This window comes from Oryx dammah, unplaced genomic scaffold (assembly GCF_014754425.2).
Source record: "Oryx dammah isolate SB20612 unplaced genomic scaffold, SCBI_Odam_1.1 HiC_scaffold_26, whole genome shotgun sequence".
NCBI lineage: Eukaryota > Metazoa > Chordata > Mammalia > Artiodactyla > Bovidae > Oryx > Oryx dammah.
The window spans coordinates 20,858,436-20,879,116 of NW_024070210.1; the positions used below are offsets into that span (position 1 = coordinate 20,858,436).

General features: G+C 40.2%; 1 protein-coding gene across 3 annotated transcripts in view; it reads right to left on the bottom strand.

The window, feature by feature from the left end:
• The window catches only part of LOC120852761 (cytochrome c oxidase assembly protein COX16 homolog, mitochondrial), a 41,175-nt gene continuing 20,494 nt past the window's right edge, over window positions 1–20,681 (bottom strand). The window contains exons 1-4 of one of the 3 annotated variants that reach the window (XM_040226177.1): window positions 14,084–14,243; window positions 8,096–8,167; window positions 3,546–3,608; window positions 1–381 (exon numbers count right to left, since the gene is read on the bottom strand). In XM_040226177.1, the coding sequence (XP_040082111.1) occupies window positions 262–381; window positions 3,546–3,608; window positions 8,096–8,167; window positions 14,084–14,200 (372 nt within the window). In that variant the 5' untranslated portion in view covers window positions 14,201–14,243 and the 3' untranslated portion in view covers window positions 1–261. Of the gene's footprint in view, window positions 382–3,545; window positions 3,609–8,095; window positions 8,168–13,922; window positions 14,244–20,681 lie in introns of those variants that run through there. The other 2 variants (XM_040226179.1, XM_040226178.1) reach the window with 2 other exon arrangements.

The following is a 20,681-nucleotide window of genomic DNA, read 5'->3' on the forward strand; positions in this document are numbered from 1 at the left end:
TTTAAGTAGCAATATTCACATGTTTATTGAGCAGTAAAATATATATGGTCAACATTGTTACTTTCATTTGCATATGGAAGAGTTGGGCCTTATACAAACCTGTACTTGACTTTTTATCAAGAGTACTTGTCATCAAATTACTCATATCTAGGCTTCTGCAGGTCTGGAATTTTCTCTCCATTGGATAGGAGTATATGGTTGGAATTCCAGTTGATAACATTTTTATTTAAAATTTAAAAAGTAAAAACAGAATCAACATGGTCAAGTTGTCTTATTAGTCTTAAGGATTTCTGGATTTCGTCCTTGGAGGAGATCAGGATCTTCCCAAGGCCTGGGTCCTCGAACATTTTTCCAGTCATCAAAGGTGGAATCCTTTATTTTCTACAGAGCCACAAAAATTAGAGCATAAATATTAGTATAGGAGCCCTGTGAGTTTGGCTAGGACCTAACTGAATAAATGAGTAGAAAGAATTCAATAGGCCCCCACTTATAATTCTAGTAAACAAATCAACTGCATGTCAAGCTTAATAATTAAAGAAATATTATATTTCTTTATAGGATCTGGAATTTTTCTTGCTATTGATATTACTGCCTATCTTTCCCCTCATCAGAATAAAACTATTAAAAAAGGAACAGAGTCTACATGGTTTTTTAAAAATTTTATTTTGTTGAATGATAGTTGATTTACAATGTTGTGTTAATTTTTGCTATGGCAAAAGTTCTGCAGTTATACATATATACATATACATACACACACATACATTCTTTTTCATATTCTTTTCCATGATGGATTATCACAGAATATGGAATATATGTTCCTATGCTATACAGTAGGATCTTGTTGTTCACACAGTCTGTATATAATACTTTGTATCTGCTAATCTCAAACTCTCAATCCTTCCCTGCCTCACCTGCCCCCACCTTGGCAAGCCAAAAGTCTGTTCTCTATATCAGAGTGTGTTTCTGTTTTGTCGATATGTTCATTTGTGTCATATGTTAGAGTCCACATATAGGCGATATCATATGGCATCTGTCTTTCTCTTTCTGACTTACTTCCCATAGTATGATGATCTCTAGATCCATCCATGTTCCTGCAAATGGTGTCATTCTTTTTTTATGGCTGAGCAGTATTTCACTGTACATATGTACCACATTGTCTTTACCCATTCATTTGTCAATAGTCATTTAAGTTATTTCCATGTCTTGCCTATTGTGAATAGTACAACTATGAACATAGGGGTACATATATTTTTCTGAATTATAGTTTTCTCCAGATATATATTCAGGAGTGGGATTGCTGAATCATATGGGAACTCTATTTTTAGTTTTTTGAAGAACCTCTATATTGTTTTCCATAGTAGCTGCACCAATTTACAATCCCACCAACAGTGTGGGAGGGTTATCTTTTCTCTAAACCTGATTCAGCATTTATCTGTAGATTTTTTTTAATGATCACCATTCTGATCTATGTGAGGTGGTTCCTCTTTGTTCCAAGTCATTCTGACTTGTATTTCTTGAATAATTTACATGTTTTATTTCTGAGAGCACAAAGGGAAGAAGCTGAGAAAACGAAATTCCACCTCAACACTGATCCAGCAGAGTAATGATTAGCACAGGTACTGGCAGTAAATGAAAGGAAGAGACCAAACAGAGTCTGCTAGAAGGGAGAGATATCACAATGATTTGTTCCACACCTGAGAAATGAGCCTGGCCTTAAGAATGAAAAGCAATTCCCTATAACGGCTGTGAGCAAAGCCCTTCTGGGGCAATAAAAACTAGTTTCACGTAGAGTTTGGATCACTGTATCTTTAGTTAGCTGTACCTCTGGAGCACAGGAATGAAAACAGGATAAAACGGAAGAACATAAACATTTCTTTATCCTCTCACACCACTCTGACAGTAACTTTCCTATATGTGCTTTGGTTATTCTGGAATAATTAACTGAAAAAGATAGAAAAAGAAACACAGAGAACACAGGACAGCTTACATCCAGGGACAGAGGAAATGATATAAATTGACCTTGACACTTGGATACTAAACATTACTCTTTTACCAATAAGCTATATAACCCTGTGCAAGTGATTTGAGTTATCTGGGCACTAATTTTCTCATTAAGTAACAATGAAAAGACAAGACCAAATGGTCTGCATGACTTCTTCAGCTCTCACATTCTATGGTTTCTAAAAGAACTATAGGGATCTACTTCCAGACAAACCCTTCATAGCCCATATACTGCTTATATACTGAGAAGTACCAAGTTAGAAGTTTAAGAGAAAATAATGGGGAAATAGTGAATAATGATTCTCTAAATTTCTCTTAGAGCTTCACCAAGAGTTTAAATCTACAAAGGTGAACAAACTTCTACTAATTCAAGAACAGAGTAAGTTATCTTCAAGTATAGTTATGAAATGCTCCAAAGTTAAAAAAAGGTTTTAAGAAAGAACAATGGCCTTCACTCAGATAATGTAAGACATAGGTGCTCAAAAGAATTTAAGAATAACTGTTAGATGGGATGCAAGGCTGACTGAATTACTTCACGCAAAAGTGGTCCAGTTTCAAACTAAACTAAAACAAAAATAGCAAACGACACAGTGGTCCAGTCTTTAGCTCTGACAAGATCCTCTCGGGAAAACAATTCAGAGAAGGAGTCCCACAAAGTTCAGGGGATTTAGGAAACCTCAAAGCGTTTCCACAGATCCTCCCTTACAGAGTGTAAAATCAAGCTCAAAATGACCAGCCAATAACTGGACTGCTAAAATGAGAATCAACCGCTCTTCACAAGTCTCTTCAATATTTACTATTCACAATGCCTACATTTCAATAAAAAAGGACCACACATAAAAAGAAAAGGGGAAATATGATAAGAGATGGAGAATGTCCTCCTTCCCAACATCCTATAATTAAACATGCTATTAACTCCTTGATTTTGTTAATCAGATAGCTGGAAAAATGACACTTCATTATAATGTTAATTAACATTCCTATTATAAGTTGAGCATCTCTTTATATGTTTTAAAAATGCTATTTATTTCCTTGTCTCTGAACTCATGACATGTTTTGCCCATGTTTCCACTGCCAACTAAGTTGTTGAAATTGTATACTGATTTGCTCTTTATATTTAAGCAATTCATCATGATAAGGATAAACAATATTTTTAGGATTTCTCATCTAACTACTGACTTTATATTACACATTTTTTGTTTTAGGTGGTACCTTTGAATATTTACTTTTAAAGCATCTCTATTTCTCATCACATTTAAATAGGCTTTTCTGACTCAAGAAAACAAAAAAGAAATTTCATTTTTTACTCCTAGTACTTTTAGCCTTTTGGGTTTTTTATTTTTAAATTCTTGATCCATCCAGAATTTACTCATAATATATGAGAAACAGATCCATGTTTATTGTCTTGTCAAACAACCACATAGTTGTTCCAATAACGTATACTTAAGGTAATTTTTTTTCTGTTAAGGTAATCATTTGAATTTACCTTAAGGCAGATAGAACCAGTCACAGACTAGGAATGTTGCTACGTTAGCATACTGTACCTCATATTCTGACTCCAATGACACTTTATTCATTTTCAGCTTTTTTTCTAACTCAGGATCAATCTGTAGAAAAATAAAAGCAGCCATAAGTTATTTAAGTCTGTTAGATTCCATATGCAATTTAAAAAGTTAATATAAGCATGGCTCAGATGGCATGGCAGATTACAAAAATGTGGGAAAATCTCCACAATCTATCAAACTGTATGACAACTAATATCTCAATAGTACTATAACCACTACTACAACTAATAGCAGCCAAAAATTTACCAAGCACCTGCTATATGCCACGTATTTTGACATTTATTATTTCCTATAACCCACAAAAAAGTGTATGACATAAGTATTATTATTTGATCAAAGCAAGGATAATGGAACACAGGGAGTTTGAATGACTTGTCAAAGAGGCACAACTTGGCTTTGAAGCTTGGCCCTCTGCCTCCAGTTGCTGTTGCTCAGTCATAAGTCATGTCTGACTCTTTGCAACCCCATGGACTACAGCATGCCAGGTTTCCTTGTCCTTCACTATCTCCTGCAGTTTGCTGAAACTGATGTCCATTGATTCAGTGATGCCATCCAACCACCTCATCCACTGTTGTCCCCTTCTCCTCCTGCCCTCAATCTTTCCCACCATCAGGGTCTTTTCCAATGAGTCAGCTCTTCATATAAGGTGGCCAAACTACTGGAGCTTTGTTTTCAGCTTCAGTCCCTCCATGAATATTCAAAGTTAATTTCCTTTATGACTGACTGGTTTGATCTTGCTGTCCAAGGGACTCTCGAGAGTCTTCCCCAGCACCCAGTTTAAAAGCATCTATTCTTAACAGCTCAGCCTTTTTTATGATCCAACTTTCACATCTGTACATGACTACTGGATGAACCACAGCTTTGACTATATGGGCCTTTGTTGGCAAAGTAATGCTTCTACATTTTAATACGCTATCCAGGTTTGTCATAGTTTTTTTCCCAAAGAGCAAGCATCTTTTAGTTTCACTGCTGCAGTCACCATCTGCAGTGATTTTGGAGCCCAAGAAAATAAAATCTGCCACTGCTTCCATTTTTTCCCCATCTGCTTGCCATGAAGTGATGGGACCAGATGCCATGATCTTAGTTTTTTGAATGTTGAGTTTTAAGCCAGCTCTTTCACCTTCACCAAGGTCTTTAGTTCCTCTTCACTTTCTGCTATTAGGGTGGTATTATTTGCATATCTGAGGTTATCGATATTTCTCCCAGGAATCTTGATTCCAGCTTGTGCTTCATCCAGCCTAGGATTTCACATGATATACTCTGCATTTAAGTTAAATAAGCAGGGTGACAACATACAGTTTTGATGTACTCCTTTCCCAATTTTGAACCAGTCCATTGTTTCATGTCAGTTCTAACTGATGCTTCTTGAGCTGCACACAGGTTTTTCAGGAGGTAGGTAAGGTGGTCTGGTATTCCCATCTCTTTAAGAATTTTCCCTCTTGACTCTCCCTTAATCTCAGCCTCTCAACCCTTGTAATTCCTGTCAACCTCAACCAATCTTCTCAATTCCTCCCAAAGTTAGTCCACCTTACCCTCCCAACCTTGTTTGAACTCAACTTTACCTAAACACTGACTCTTGACTTCACCAGTCTGACTTCTCAGTATCAACCAACCTGGACCTCTCACTCTCAGTAGGTCTTGTCCTCTGATTCTGCTCAGCTAAACTTTGTCCTCTCAGCCTCCTTCCACAGACCTCAACCAATCTCATCCTCTCAACTTCAATCAACCTCATTTCTCTCAACTTTGTTCTCTTTACTCTGACCCCATCCTCTAGACCTCTTCTGTTATTGCAATCTCCCTCATTCTCCCTTGCTGTGAAAATTTACCCAGTCCTTAAAACCAAAGCCTCAAGTCATCCCATATTTATTTAGATTTTAATATTGCATATATCACTATCAACTTGCTGCTACAAATTCTTTTAGAATCCATTCATTTCTATTGTCATTGCCAATGTTTTACTTCAGATTCCAGTACTGTTTATCTATATTACTGCCAAAGTATCTTAACAGGTCTCTCTATCTCCAACTAAAACACTCTCTTCCCTCCTATCTTGCTCCCCTAATCCATCCTGTACTCTTGCCAGAGAGTTCTAAACTGAAAATCTAACCATATGCCCAATAGTCCCTCTATGTTATATAATACTAATCCTTTCCATCATTTAGCTATCATTTAACTCTTATCATTCTTAAAGCCTTAATTCAAAGGTTGATACCTCTAGCAGGCCTCTGGTATCCCTTTCCCAAATCTAAACTATATATCTCTCCTTGAATTTCTAGCAATGTGTTATGCAAAATTCTAATCTAGCATTTCACTAGGCATTGTTATATTGTATGTTTGGATACATTTTTATATTAGAAGTCTCCCAACCTTGATTATGGGGCTTTCTGGGTAGCTCAGCTGGTAAAGAATCCACCTGCAATGCAGAAGACCCCAGTTTGATCCCTGAGTCAAAAGATCCCCTGGAGAAAGGATAGCCTATCCACTCCAGTATTCTTGCTGAGAGAATCCCCATGGACAGAGGAGCCTGGTGGGCTGCAGTCCATGGGGTCGCAAAGAGTTGGACATGACTGGGTGACTAAGTATAGCACAGCACAGCCTTGATTATGCTATAAGCTTTATAAGAACCAGTTTCTTGAATCTTTATCTGTAGGATCTAAGACATGATAAACTCATGACAAAGATGCAATTATTTTTCAAATATGTATATGACATCCCATTTCCAAAAGTCAGATTACTATAACTTTCATCTTAGAGCAAAAGGGCAAAAAGTCCTTAATAAAATAATTGGGATGCTAACAGAAACTTTAAAACTCAGTTGATAACTGGTCTATTCCCTCACAGAAACCATATATTCCTTTTTAATTTAATATTTATTCTAATACTGTCTTTAACACTAGCTAGAGTTGGTATTTCTCTTAACCATAAGATTAATTGAAAAAACTGAACAAGCTTTCAATACTCTACTTACCCACCAATATTACTGAGGTCTGCTAATGAAATACAGCTGACTCTTGAACAACACGAGTTTGTTTGAAAGTCCACTTATACAAGGATTTTCCTCAATAAATATACACTTGGCCCGCGATATCTGTGGGTTCCACATGCATGGATTCAGCTAGCTGCAGACTGTAAAGTACTGTAGTATTTACTGAAAAAAGTCCATGGTACCAGTGGAGCAGCACAGTCTAAACCTCTGTTGTTCCAGAGTTAACTGTACTTGGGAAAAAAACAAGTATCAGATGTGTGCCACAAACTAAAGCTACATACTTTTGAATGAATTAACCAGAATTCTTCTGTAACAACAGACCTGAATTTGGTAGTAATTACACAAACTAGTAAATGTAACAAAAAATAAGCAGACTCACAAATACAGCAAACAAACTAGTCCTACAATAAAAGCACACTATAAAAAAGAGCCCTATAAATCCATTATCTATGTATCTTTCTCCACATATTCATACAAATACCATGTATTCGTGGAATCTAAAAAAACACAACAAACTAGTAAATATAACAAAAAGGAAAAGTGAAAGAAAGTGAAGTCGCTCAGTTGTGTCCAACTCTTTGCAACCCCATGGACTGTAGCCCACCAGGCTCCTCTGTCCATGGAATTTTTCAGGCAAAAGTACTGGAGTGGGTTGCCATTTCCTTCTCCAGGGGATCTTCCCGACCTGGGGATCGAACCTGGGTCTCACACATTGCAGGCAGATGCTTTACCATCTAAGCCACCAGGGAAGCCCAACAAAAAAGATGCAGACACACAAATACAGAAAGAAACTAGTGGTTACCACTAGGGGCAGGGGACAGGCAATACAGGGGTAAAGTGGTGGGAAGTATAAACTACTGGGTGTACGAAAGGCTCAAGGATATATTGCATATCATGGGGAATATAGCTAATATTCTGTAATAACTCTAAATGGAAAGTAATCTTTAAAAATTGTATAGGACTTCCCTGGTGGTCCAGTGGTTAAGAATCTGCCTGCCAAAGCAGAGGACACATGTTCAATCCCTGGTCCAGGAAGATTCCACATGCTGTGGAGCAACTAAGGCCATGTGCCACACGTACTCTAGAATCCGTGCTCCTCAACAACAGAAGCCGTGCACCACAACTGGAGAGCAGCGCCTGCTCACTGCAACTAGTGAAAGTCCCTGCACAGCAATGAAGACACAGCACAATCAAAATGAATATATACATAAAAATTTAAAATATATATATATATAAAATTTTTAAAGAAATGTTTTATAAAAGAGCCCAAAGATCATTCATCAGACTGAAAAGGCAAGATAAGGACATCTCTGGTGGTCCAGTGGCTAAGACTTCACACTCCCAATGCAGGGGCCCTGGGTTCAATCCCTGCTCAGGGAAATAGATCCCATATATTGCAACTAAGACTCAGTGCAGCCAAATAAATAAATATTAAAAAAAAAAAAAGTGAGATAAAATTCAGACAGCTTAGTATTTTAAGTATCCATGTCTCATAAACCAAAATATACAAATATACATGTCAAACTCCAATGAGAGTTCTTACTTTAATCTTCACAGCATCATAACGAATTTGAGAAAACTCACGAAGACCAAAAGAACCTCCAACAATCAGCAACTGAAACAAAACAGAGAAACAATTAAAATAGAAGGGCAGAATTCAGCATATCTATAAATTACTTATCTAAATGCCAAGGGTGGCAGATTATACAAAATCCTATAGATTATTCTTCCTGGTGAGTTACCATTCATTTTTTCAGAGCAAATGTAGTATAAACTATAACTGGGAAACATTTTAGCATATTAGCAAATACCAAAATCACTAATTTATACCTGTACTTGATCCTATGATTTAAATACCAGATCACAATCATTGTATCAGTTAATTCTTATAAAAGACCTATGAACTAAGGGAAGACTATACACTTAGTATATGAGAAAGTAAAAGCACACCAACTAAATGGCAATCTTGATTCCAGCCTGTGCTTCATCCAACTCAGCATTTCGCATAACGTACTCTGCATATAAGTGAAATAAGCAGGGTGACAATATACAGTGTCAATGCACTCCTTTCCCAGTTTGGAACCAATCTGCTGTTCAATGTCTGCTTCTGACTGTTCCTGCTTGACCTCCATACAGATTTCTCAGGGGGCAGGTAGGTGATCTGGTATTCCTACCTCTTGAAGAATTTTCCACAGTTTGTTGTGATCCACACAGTCAAAGGCTTTGGTGTAGTCAATAAAGCAGAAGTAAATGCTTTTCTGGAACCCTCCTGCTTTTTCAATGATCCTACAAACGTTGGCAATTTGATCTCTGCTTCCTCTGCCTTTTCTAAATCCAGCTTGAACAGCTGTTAGTTCTCAGTTTATGTACTGTTGAAGCCTCACTTAGACAATTTTGAGCACTACTTAGCTAGCCTGTGAGATGAGTGCAATGGTGCAACAGTTTGAACATTCTTTGACATTGCCTTTCTTTGGGACTGGAATGAAAACTGACCTTTCCCAGTCTTGTGGCCACTGCTTAGTTTTCCATATTTGCTGGCATACTGAGTGCAGGACTTTCACAGCATCATCTTTTAGGATTTGAAATAGTTCACCCATGTTGCTGGCATCCAAAATAAAGCAACCTTTCCTTTCCACTAACTTTACTTTTTTATTGGCTTTTGAGCTGCAAGCAGCCAGATCCTATTTTTGGTTACATATACATATGAACAGAATGGTCCACGTGCCAATAGCTGTGTGTGAGTTCAGGAGATTTCTGAGAAGATCCTACACACTCAACAACGGCTAACTTTGAGGCTCTGAGCAAATAAGTAAAACTTTAAGGCAGAGTTGTTTGTACCCTGCCTGAGTACTGAAGGAATGCCCTAGCACACAGAGCCCCTTGACAAAGACTGAATCCAGGTGTTTAAGGAAACCTCTCCCCAATATAAAGAAAAACACATTCTCTTAAAAATGGGCAAAAAACTTGAATAGACAGTTCCTCAAAGATGTACAGATAACCAATAATCAATCGTAAGAAAGGATGTCCTGTATCATTAGTCATTGTGCTGTGCTTAGTTGCTCAGTTGTGTCTGACTCTTTGCAACCCCATGGACTATAGCCTGCCAGGCTCCTCTGTCCATGAGGATTCTCCAGGCAAGAATACTGGAGTGGGTTGCCATGCCCTCCTCCAGGGGATCTTTCCAAACCAGGGATCGAACTCAGGTCTCCCACATTGCAGGTAGATTTTCTACTGTCTGAGCCATCACGGAAGCCCAAGAATATTGGAGAGGGTAGGCTATCCCTTCTTCGGGGGATCTTCCCAATCCAGGAATCAAACCAGGGTCTCCTGCATTGCAGGCAGATTCTTTACCAGCTGAGCTACCAGGAGAGAAACGCAAATCAAAACCACTTCACATCTCCTTGTAAGGGTTTAATTATTTTTAAAAAGTGGACACTGACAACTGTTGATAAGAACGTGGAAAAATCAGAAGCCTCATATGTTGCTGGGGGGAGTGTAAAATGATGCACTTTTTGAGAAACAGTTTGACAGTTCCTCAAAATGTTAAACATGGAGCTATCATATGATGCAGCAATTCTACTAGTAGGCATTTATCCCAGAGAAATGAAAACACATCCATACAAAAATCTGTACATGAATGTTCACAGCACCATTATTCATAATAGCCAAGAAATGAAAAAAAAAAAAAAAGCAACTAATGCTTATCAATGGACAATAAATATTCCAACTGATGGAATACTATCTTGTCACTAAAAGGGTATGACACGTTGATACCTGTTAGATGAATGAACCTTGAAAACATTATGCTAAGTGAACAAAGTCATCACAAAAGACCACAAATTGTATTATTCTATTACATCTATAGAGAGATGATTAGTGGTTACCTAGGACGGAAGAGTAGAGGAGAACAGGAAGTGGCTACAAGTGAGTTTGGTGATTCCTTTGAAGTGAAGTGAAGTCACTCAGTCGTGTCTGACTTTTTGTGACCCCATGGACAGTAGCCAACCAGGCTCCTCCGTCCATGAAATTTTCCAAGCAAGAATACTGGAGTGGGTTGCCATTTCCTTCTCCAGGGGATCTTCCCGACCCAGGGATCGAACCCAGGTCTCCCGCATTGTAGGCAGACGCTTTACATCTGAGCCACCAGGGAACTGGGTGATAAATATGTTTCAAAATTAGATTGTGATGATAGTTTCCAAACAATGAATATACTAAAATCATCTTCAGACATTAAATGGTCGGAATTTTAGTATGCAGAAACCAGTAATGACTGGTCAGATTAGAAAGGTAAATTCTGGGGACTAAATGGGCAGTGCACAAATTGAAACGACAAATATATTCTCTTTTCCAAGTGGTTTGGGAAAGAAGAGAAGGAGAGTACTGTTAGTCTATACCTGGTACTCTAAGTCCTCTTCTGTTTGTTGTTGAATAAATATTCTTGTGAAGCAAGCACTAACATTTATGTAAGAGATTAAAAAAAAGAGAGAGTAAAACAGCTGGCTTAAAATTCAACATTCAAAAAACTAAGATAATGGAACCCGGTCCCATCACTGCATGGCAAATAGATGGGGAGAAAATGGAAACAGTGACAGACTTTATTTTCTTGGGCTCCAAAATCACTGTGGACAGTGACTGCAGTCATGAAATTAAAAGACGCTTGCTCCTCGGGAGAAAAGCAATGACAAACCTAGACAACATATTAAGAAGCAAAGAAATCACTTTGCTGACAAAGGTCCACCTAGTCAAAGCTATGGTTTTTCCAGCAGTCATGTATGGATGTGAGAGCTGGACCATAAAGGCTGAGCATTAAAGAATTAATGCTTTCAAACTGTGGTGCTAGAGAAGACTCCTGAGAGTCCCTTGGACAGCAAGGAGATCAAACCAGTCAATCCTAAAAGAAATCAACCCTGAAATATTCATTGGAAGGACTGATGCTGAAGCTGAATTTCCAATACTGTGGCCACCCAATGTGAAGAGCCGACTCATTGGAAAAAACCCTGCTGCTAGGAAAGACTGAAGGCAGAAAAAGGGAGTGACAGAAGATAAGATAGTTGGATGGCATCAGTGACTCAATGGACATGAATTTGAGCAAGCTCCAAGAGATGGAGAAGGACAGGGAAGCCTGGCATGCTGCAGTTCATGGGGTCACAAAGAGTCAGACATGACTGAGCAAATGAACAATGACAACAAAGAGAGAAAATAATTTCAACTTTAAGTATAGTAGTATGCTATAATAATTATGGCATAGTAATATAGTAAATATGGAATATCCAACTGATATATGATGAAGACCATGCATCATTTGAGCTCTTTCTAGTACTGTTGGGTTTTAGAGAACTGAGTTCAACATTTTCCCCTACAGAATTAGTTACTTGTCTAGGACCCTTTGTGGGGATCACAACAAACTGGAAAATTCTTCAAGAGATGGGAATACCAGACCACCTTACCTGCCCCCTGAGAAATCTGTATGCAGATCAAGAAGCAACAGTTAGAACTGGACATGGAACAACTGGTTCCAAATTGGGAAATGAGTATGTCAAGACTGTATACTGTCACCCTGCTTATTCAACTTATATGCAGAGTACATCATGCAAAATGCCAGGCTGGAAGAAGCACAAGCTGGAATCAAGATATTCCAATGAGACTTTTCCATCAAGGTTATTCCAATATCAATAACCTCAGATATGCAGTTGACACCACCCTCATAGCAGAAAGCGAAGAAGAATTAAAGAGCCTCTTGATGAAGGTGAAAAAGGAGAGTGAATAAACTGGCTCAAAACACAACGTTCAAAAAATGAAGATCATGACATCTGGTCCCATCCTTTCATGGTAAATAGATGGGGAAACAATGGAAACAGTGACAGACTTTCTCTTGGGCTCCAAAAATCACTGTGGATGGTAACTGCAGCCCTGAAATTAAAAAATGCTTGCTCCTTGGTAGAAAAGCTATGACAAACATAGACAATGTACTAAAAAGCGAAGAGATCACTTTGTGGACAAAGGTCCATATAGTCAACGGAGGACCCACATTTTGAAACAGTATAGACCTAGGTCCAGTGTAGTACAGATTCAGTATAGACACAGAGACCAGTATAGAGAAATACACTCAGGAAAAAGTCTACTGTGGTACTCTTGTCTTAGAAATAAAACAAACGAGGGAATCCCTAGAAGGTACTTTAATACTAGTGGTTTTAAGAGCTTAGCTTTGACGATTTTGAAAGATAACAAACAAAACTAAACTATCTTCCAGTGGGACATGCAGGTGACCTCAACTTGCACTGACAATCACGTTTCTGAATGGACCTCTATTTTGTGGAAGGGGAATCCACAGGGAGGATAGTTTTTACACAGTCCCTGTTGGCTACGCAAATATAATTCTGCGTTGTCTTATAAGTGATTTTGTTTAGACGTTTAAAAAGATAAAAAGGAGTTTTTAAAGATTAAAAAGAAATCCACATTCATCAAAGATGAACTAAAAAACACATTACTTTTCTAAGGTCGCTACTTTACTTTAGTCCTGGTTAAACGCAAAATCTGGTAACTTTTCCTGTACCAAATTCTCATAAAAGTAATAAACTATTTAAAAACTGTTCACCTGCTTTATTTAAATTATTTCATTTACTATGACATCAAGGTTTGTTGAAACAAAATACCTTGCCAAGGTCAAACAGAAAAGAAAGTGTGGTTTCACTGGATTCCAACTGCGGTTGGTGTTAAGTATTAAGCATTAACTTGAATCTTCAAGACGAACAGGATCTTCTGAGAACTCCATGTAGGAGTGGATACAAACAAAGAAACGCCAAAACTGCTTGCAAGGTGCTTTAAAAATATCAACCATAATGCAGCGACTATCTTTGCAGGGCTGCTACACTGTGCTAAATTTAACTCACAAGGATTTTTTTTTTAACTCATAACAACCCTGGAAGAATTCAGCCAATTCACACTATTAAACTGAAACCTGAGGATGCCCAAAACTGTAGTTAAATTAAGTGAATATAACTAGTTTCGATGATCAGAGTTATATTCAAGCTGTAGCGTGGCAGACAGGAGGTTGGGGTCGGGGAATGAGTTTAGTAATCATCCAGGCTCTAGCTAAAGCCTGGTTCGGGTTAAAATCTGGTTCAGAAGCACATGCAGGTTAACTACCAAAGGTCAGACAAGGACCTGAGATCGAACTACCAACGCGGGGAGTGACTAGGAAACTAGGACTGCCTAAAGGCCAGCCACAGGCTAGCGCAGGTTGCGGTTCCTCGCCTCACACATTACAGGTTCACCGCACTCACGTCCCAGCCAATCTTGAGGTCCCACCCTCTCGGAATCCCTCCTCCCCACCCGCCTGCAACACACACTTTACCCTCCGCTGCGCTCACCAACATGGGAACTCCGTAGCGAAGGGTCTTATTCTTGCGCAGGGCGCGCCTCACCGCGTAGGCGAACATGACTGAACTGTCCGAGTCGTTTAGACGCCAAACAAGCCCAGCGTGGCCTTCCGAATCTCAGTAGCTCCGCTACGAAGACGTCCTTGACTCACCTCTTTCCCTTGGCCTCCCAGTGCCGGTTCTTTCGAAGATCGACCTCCGGCAGGCAAAAGCAATAGATCCGTAGTAACACACTCAAGGTCCCCCCCGGAAATTCGAGTGCGAGCCATTTAGTTCCGGCAAGCTGGTGTCCCCTTGGGACTTGAGACTGGTTGTGTGTGCGTGCTTTGTCGCTCAGGCTCAGTCGTGTCCGACTCTTTGGACGCCATGTACTGTAGCTAGACAAGTTCTGTCCATGGGCATTCCCCATGCAAGAATACTGGAGTGGGTTGCCATGTCCTTCTTCAGGGAATCTTCCCAACCCAGGGATGAACCCAGGTCTCCTACAGTTGCAGGCAGATTCTTTACCGCTTGAGCCACTAGGGAAGCCCAGTCATGTTTGTACTAATTGTCAAAGGATGTGGAACCTGTATTTATCTCCCGTGTTCTGGGTCTCTTCTTAGAACACTTCCTGGCACATAAAATCAGCTCAATAAAAGTGGGTTTTAAAAACCTACTTTGAAGCCAGTACTCTAACCTCTGCAGTAATTTGCGGAGTTGTTCACTTTCTCAGTCATGTCCCGATTTTGCAACCCCATGAACTGCAGCACGCCAGTCTTCCCTGTCCTTCATCATCTCCTGGAGCTGGCTCAAAGTCATGTCCATTGAGTCAGTGATGGCGTCCAACCATCCCATCCTCTGTCATCCCCTTCTCCTGCCTTCAATCTTTCCCAGCATCAGGGTCTTTTTCCAGTGAGTCAGTTCTTCATATCAGGTGGCCAAAGTATTGGGAGTTTCAGCTTCATCATCAGTCATTCCAATGAATATTCAGGACTGTTTTCCTTTAGTATTGACTGGTTTGATCTCCTTGCAGTCCAAGGGACTCTCAAGAGTCTTCTCCAACACTGCAGTTTGAAAGCATCTGTTCTTTGGCACTCAGCCTTTTTTATAGTCCAACTCTCACATCTGTACATGACTACTGGAAAACCATTGCTTTGACTACATGGACTTTTGTCAGCAGAGTAATGTCTCTACTTTTTAATCCACTGCCTAGGTTTGTCATAGCTTTTCTTCCAAGGAGCAAATGTCTTTTAATTACATGGCTGCAGTGATGGGTATTGTCACCCTGCTTATTTAACTTATATGCAGAGTACATCATGAGAAATGCTGGGCTGGAAGAAGCACATGCTGGAATCAAGATTGCCGGGAGAAATATCAATAACCTCAGATATGCAGATGACATCACCCTTATGGCAGAAAGTGCAGAGGAACTAAAAAGCCTGTTGATGAAACTGAAAGAGGAGAGTGAAAAAGTTGGCTTAAAGCTCAACATTCAGAAAACAAAGATCATGGCATTTGGTCCCAACACTTCATGGCAAATAGATGGGGAAACAGTGGAAACAGTGTCAGACTTTATTTTTTGGGGGGGCTCCAAAATCACTGCAGAGGGGATTGCAGCCATGAAATTAAAAGACGCTTACCCCCTGGAAGGAAAGTTATGACCAACCTAGATAGCATATTAAAAAGCAGAGATATTACTTTGCCAACAAAGGTCCATCTAGTCAAGGCTATGGTTTTTCCAGTGGTCATGTATGGATGTGAGAGTTGGACTGTGAAGAAAGCTGAGCGCCAAAGAATTGATGCTTTTGAACTGTGGTGTTGGAGAAGACTCTTGAGAGTCCCTTGGACTGAGGAGATCCAACCAGTCCATCCTAAAGGAGACCAGTCCTGGCTGTTCTTTGGAAGGACTGATGCTGAGGCAGAAACTCCAATACTTTGGCCACCTGATGCAAAGAGTTGACTCACTGGAAAAGACTCTGATGCTTGGAGGGATTGGGGGCAGGAGGAGAAGGGGATGAGAGGATGAGATGGCTGGATGGCATCACTGACTCGATGCATGTGAGTTTGGGTGAACTCCAGGAGTTGGTGATGGACATGGAGGCCTGGCGTGCTGTGATTCATGGAGTCACAAAGAGTCAGACACAACTGAGAGACTGAACTGAACTGAACTGAGTGATGGGTAGCTTAATAAAAATGAGGATAAAAAGTGCCATGAAAATTCAGGTTGAATGCTAATTGGTGTTGTGTCTTGCTATCTGTGAATCTTTAATACTCGTGCTTTTACTGCCAGATATTGTGCAGTCATCAGTTGTTTATGAATGTCTAGTTTCTACTCATTCTACAACCATCCAGTACACCTCTTGGGGAGTCATTAGAAGGCTCGAAAAACACAGAGATGAAAATATATACTCCCTGCCTTAAAGAAGCTGGCATACTAATAGGCACACATGAACCGTCTAGCTTGGGAAACAGCCCCTCATGTGTGCTGTTTGCATTGATGAGTCAGGGAAAGCCTCACCTATTATCACCTCAAACTGCACTTGACCGGTGAGACTTTTCTAGGTGACCTATAGAGGTCAGCAGGGACTTGGTTCCCTGGTGGCTCAGACAGTAAATAATCTGCCTGCAGTGTGGGAGACCCAGGTTTTATCCCTAGGTCAGGAAGATCCCCTGGAGGAGGGCATGGCAACCCACTCCAGTATTCTTGCCTTGAGAATCCCATGGACAGAGGAGCCTCGTGGGTCCCAAAGAGTCGGACACAACTGAAGCAACTACGCACGAGGCCATGCAGAGTTAGAGAGTGTAAAACTGAGAAAAAAGCTTAAGATCACCCATGTTTGACTGAGATCCTCCTTTTACAAAAAGGATAAATGAGGCCAGAGAAGAAAGGCGACATGCCCAAGGTCACATAGCTGGTTAGTGGAAGATTCTGGACTGAAATCCAGTTACTCTGACCACCAGCTAAAGACAGTCCTTCTGTTTACTTTCAGTTTTAAGGGTGAGTGGGAACCATTATTTTTTCCCAAGGGTGATAAACTCTGCATGTCTCTGTGAATGTAGGTGAGGAAACAAGCCTCTGAGAGTTTGCATTTGTAACAAATGTTAAAAACAGTGTTTTGGGCATTTGTAACAATGCAAGGTGAATACCTACTAAGAATGCTTATTGAATGAACAGATGGATGTGTGTGAACAAGGAGAAGGGGAGTGGCCATATGTACAATATTATCTATAACTCAACACAAACAGACAAGCCAAGGACACATTAGTGTTAGGACACATTGATGTTTGTCCCCTGAGTACAAAGCCTGGATGAGGAAGAGTGGATCTGTGAGTAAGTGATGTCTGTAAGTACCAGGTGTGTAGGGAGTCCAGTCTGTGATCCCAGCATTAGCCTTACCCTCCTGGGGCTCCATTTCATTATCTTCCTGAACATTAAATAACTAGATTAGATCTCTAAGAATGATCTCAGATCTATGTCAGATCACAGACCTCAAGGAGGGAATGGATTTCATTTCACTGACATGTCTCATGGTCTTGTGACACTACTCTTTTGTGTATGTGGGAGCCAGGCAGGGGGGTCTCTTGCCGAAAATTGTATTGGGTAGAAAAGGAGCATTCCTACCTCTTAACATCCAATGCGTCTGGCTCCACTCCCAAATCCCAAGGCCCATTTCTCTCCTCTGTTCATGAGAAATGAGCACTTGGAAAAAGCTAAAGTGTTCAGTTTTGAACTGCTTGTAACTGATGAGACAATCTTGAAATAACCTGTGGGCTGTTTAAATTTTTAGCACCTAGCTGGCTATTTATTTCATTTCATATCCCAGTCCATATCTATTGAAATCAAAGTCCTGTGACTATTTACTCTCTCAACTGTCATGAAGTGGCCCCCTCCCCCAGATGGAGCTGATTTCTTTGATTACATTTCACACTGTCATTCTGAGGCCACCTGCCACTATTCAGGACTAGATCTGCACCCAAGCTTCCGTGCTGCTGTGTCAGGCAGACAACGAGGCACAGGGGAGGGGAGTGGAAAAAGAATACCAGTGGAGAACAGTTCATCTCTTTTGGAAACTAGTTTCTGGCACTTGACAAGTCAGTTAAGGAGAGTAAGTGACTAAAGGTTTGCTGGACAAATTCTGCTATGTGCCTCCAACATCTGAGAGCAGGCTTAGCTGCTCTAGCTGGATCTGTGATCCCTAGCACAAGGAACTATAATACCGTGACTGGAGGGCATCCTTGGTGCTGAGCTAAATTACAATTTGTTTCCTGAGAAATGAGAATTAACCTGAGCTTAATTCCTATCTGTAGAAAGTAAAAATCAGATTAATTAAAAGGTTATATACCCTGACTCCCCATGACTTCACTGACATTCTTGTAGGGAATGGGCTCATTTAAGTTCATCTTGACCTCATCAACTAATGGATTGTTGCTGTGTAGTCACTCAGTCGTGTCCTATTCCTTGCGACCCCATGGACTGTAGCCCGCCAGGCTCCTCTGTCTATGGGATTCTCCAGGCAAAAATACTGGAGTGGGTTGCCATTTCCTTCTCCAGGGGGTCTTCCCAATCCAGGGATCACACCCATCTCCTGCATTGATAGGTGGATTCTTTACCACTGAGCCACCAGGGACGCTCCTAACTTACGGACGTGAGATTTAAATTCAGGTTCCAGCCCTTCTGCTCAGCTTGGTTCTGTGGTGCATTGCAGGGCACAGAATCACACCCGGTGCTGGGGACCAGTCTCCTGATAGGCACAAGGCACAGAATCATACCTGGTGCTGGGGACCAGCCTCCTGATAGGCACAAGGTTACAGCAGGAATGTAAGTTCTGTGAAGAAAAAGGTGCTAGCAATGGAAACATTCAGTCTGAGGCTGCTCAGGATGAGGTGGACTGAAATATGGTCCCCAACTTTGGGAACTTTGCAAAGCAATCACTGATCAGTTTTTGTGTGTATCACCTATGAGTTAAGGAAAGGCACAAAACGCACTTTATTGGCAGCAGAAACATTAGAGATCCTGGACTGATAAAATGTTAGGAAGTCACCAGTCAGGCAGACCAGCGGGTTTCTTCTTTGGACAAATTCCAGCAGAAAAGGAGATGGAAAGGATTAATTCATGTGCCGATTCACTGAGTGATTGTAAAGAACAATATTGCATAGGAATCTGGAATGTCAGGTCCATGAATCACGGTAAATTGGAAGTGGTCAAACAGGAGATGGCAAGAGTGAACACTGACATCTTAGGAATCAGTGAACTAAAATGAATGGAAATGGCAAATTTAATTCAGATGACCATTTTATCTACTACTGTGGGCAAGAATCCCTTAGAAGAAATGTAGTAGCCCTCATAGTCAACAGAAGAGTCTGAAATACAGTACTTGAGTGCAGTCTCAAAAAGGACAGAATGATGTTGGCTGATTACCATTCAAGATCACTCTAACACAAGTCTATGCCCCAAGCAATAATGCCGAAGAAAGCTTAAATTGATGAGTTCTATGAAGACCTATAAGACCTTCTAGAGCTAACACCAAAGAAGGTGTCCTTTTCATCATGGGGGGATTGGAATGCAAAAGTAGGAAATCAACAGTTCCCTGGAGTAACAGGCAAGTTTGGCCTTGGAGTACAAAATGAAGCAGGAAAAAGGCTAACAGAGTTTTGCCAAGAGAACACACTGGTCATAGCAAACACCCTCTTCCAACAACACAAGAGGTGACTCTATACCTGGACATCACCAGATGGGCAAGACCAAAATCAGGTTAATTATATTCTTTGCAGCCAAAGATGGAGAAGCTCTATACAGTTAGCAAAAACAAGACAAAGAGCTGACTGTGGCTCAGATCATGAACTCCTTATTGCAAAACTGAGGCTTATATTGAAGAAATACAGAAAACCAGTTGGCCATTCAGGTATGCCCTAAATCAAATCCCTTGTGAATATACAGTGGAAGTGACAAATAGATGCTCTTCCATATGACCTGCTCTGTTTCCAGTGATTACTAATGCATTCTTCATTCTATATACTGAGTTCTTCAGTGGCCGAATTTATGTTTGGTTCTTTTTTAGAGTTTCAATATCCTTGTTAAAGTATTATGTTCATTAATTTTATTGCTAAACCAATTGAACTGGGTTTCTGAGTTTTCTTGTACCTCGTTGAGTTTCTTCGTGACAGCTATTTTGAATTCTTTATCAATTAGATTGGTGGTTCATTATTAAAGAATCCACCTTCCAATGCAGGAGACAGGTTTAATCCCTGGATTGTGAAGATCCACTGGAGAAGGAAATAGTAACGTGCTCCACTATTCTTACTTGGGAAATCCCATGCAGAAAGGAGCCTGTTGGGCTACAGTCCATGGCATCACAACAGAGTTGGCCATGACCTAGCAACTAAAAACAACAATCAGATAGATTGCAGTAATCCATGATTTTAGGTTTGGTTTCTGGAAAACTATCATTTTCTTTCTGTGGAACAGTGTCACTGTGGGTATTTGTAGTGCTTGATAAGTTGTTCATCTACTGATGCATTTCAAGTAACAAATACCCTCCTACTTGATTCTAATGATTCAATTCATTAGAAATTAAAGGCTTTTATTCTGTTTGCCTATTGCTGTTGTTATTGTTCGTCCCTCAGTCCTGTCCAACTCTTTGCGACCCCATGGACTTGGGAAGATTCCCTGGAAGAAATGGTAAACCACTCCAGTATTCTTGCCTGGAGAATCCCATGGACAGAGGAGCCTGGTGGGCCACAGTCCGTAGGGTTGCAAAGAGTTGGACATGA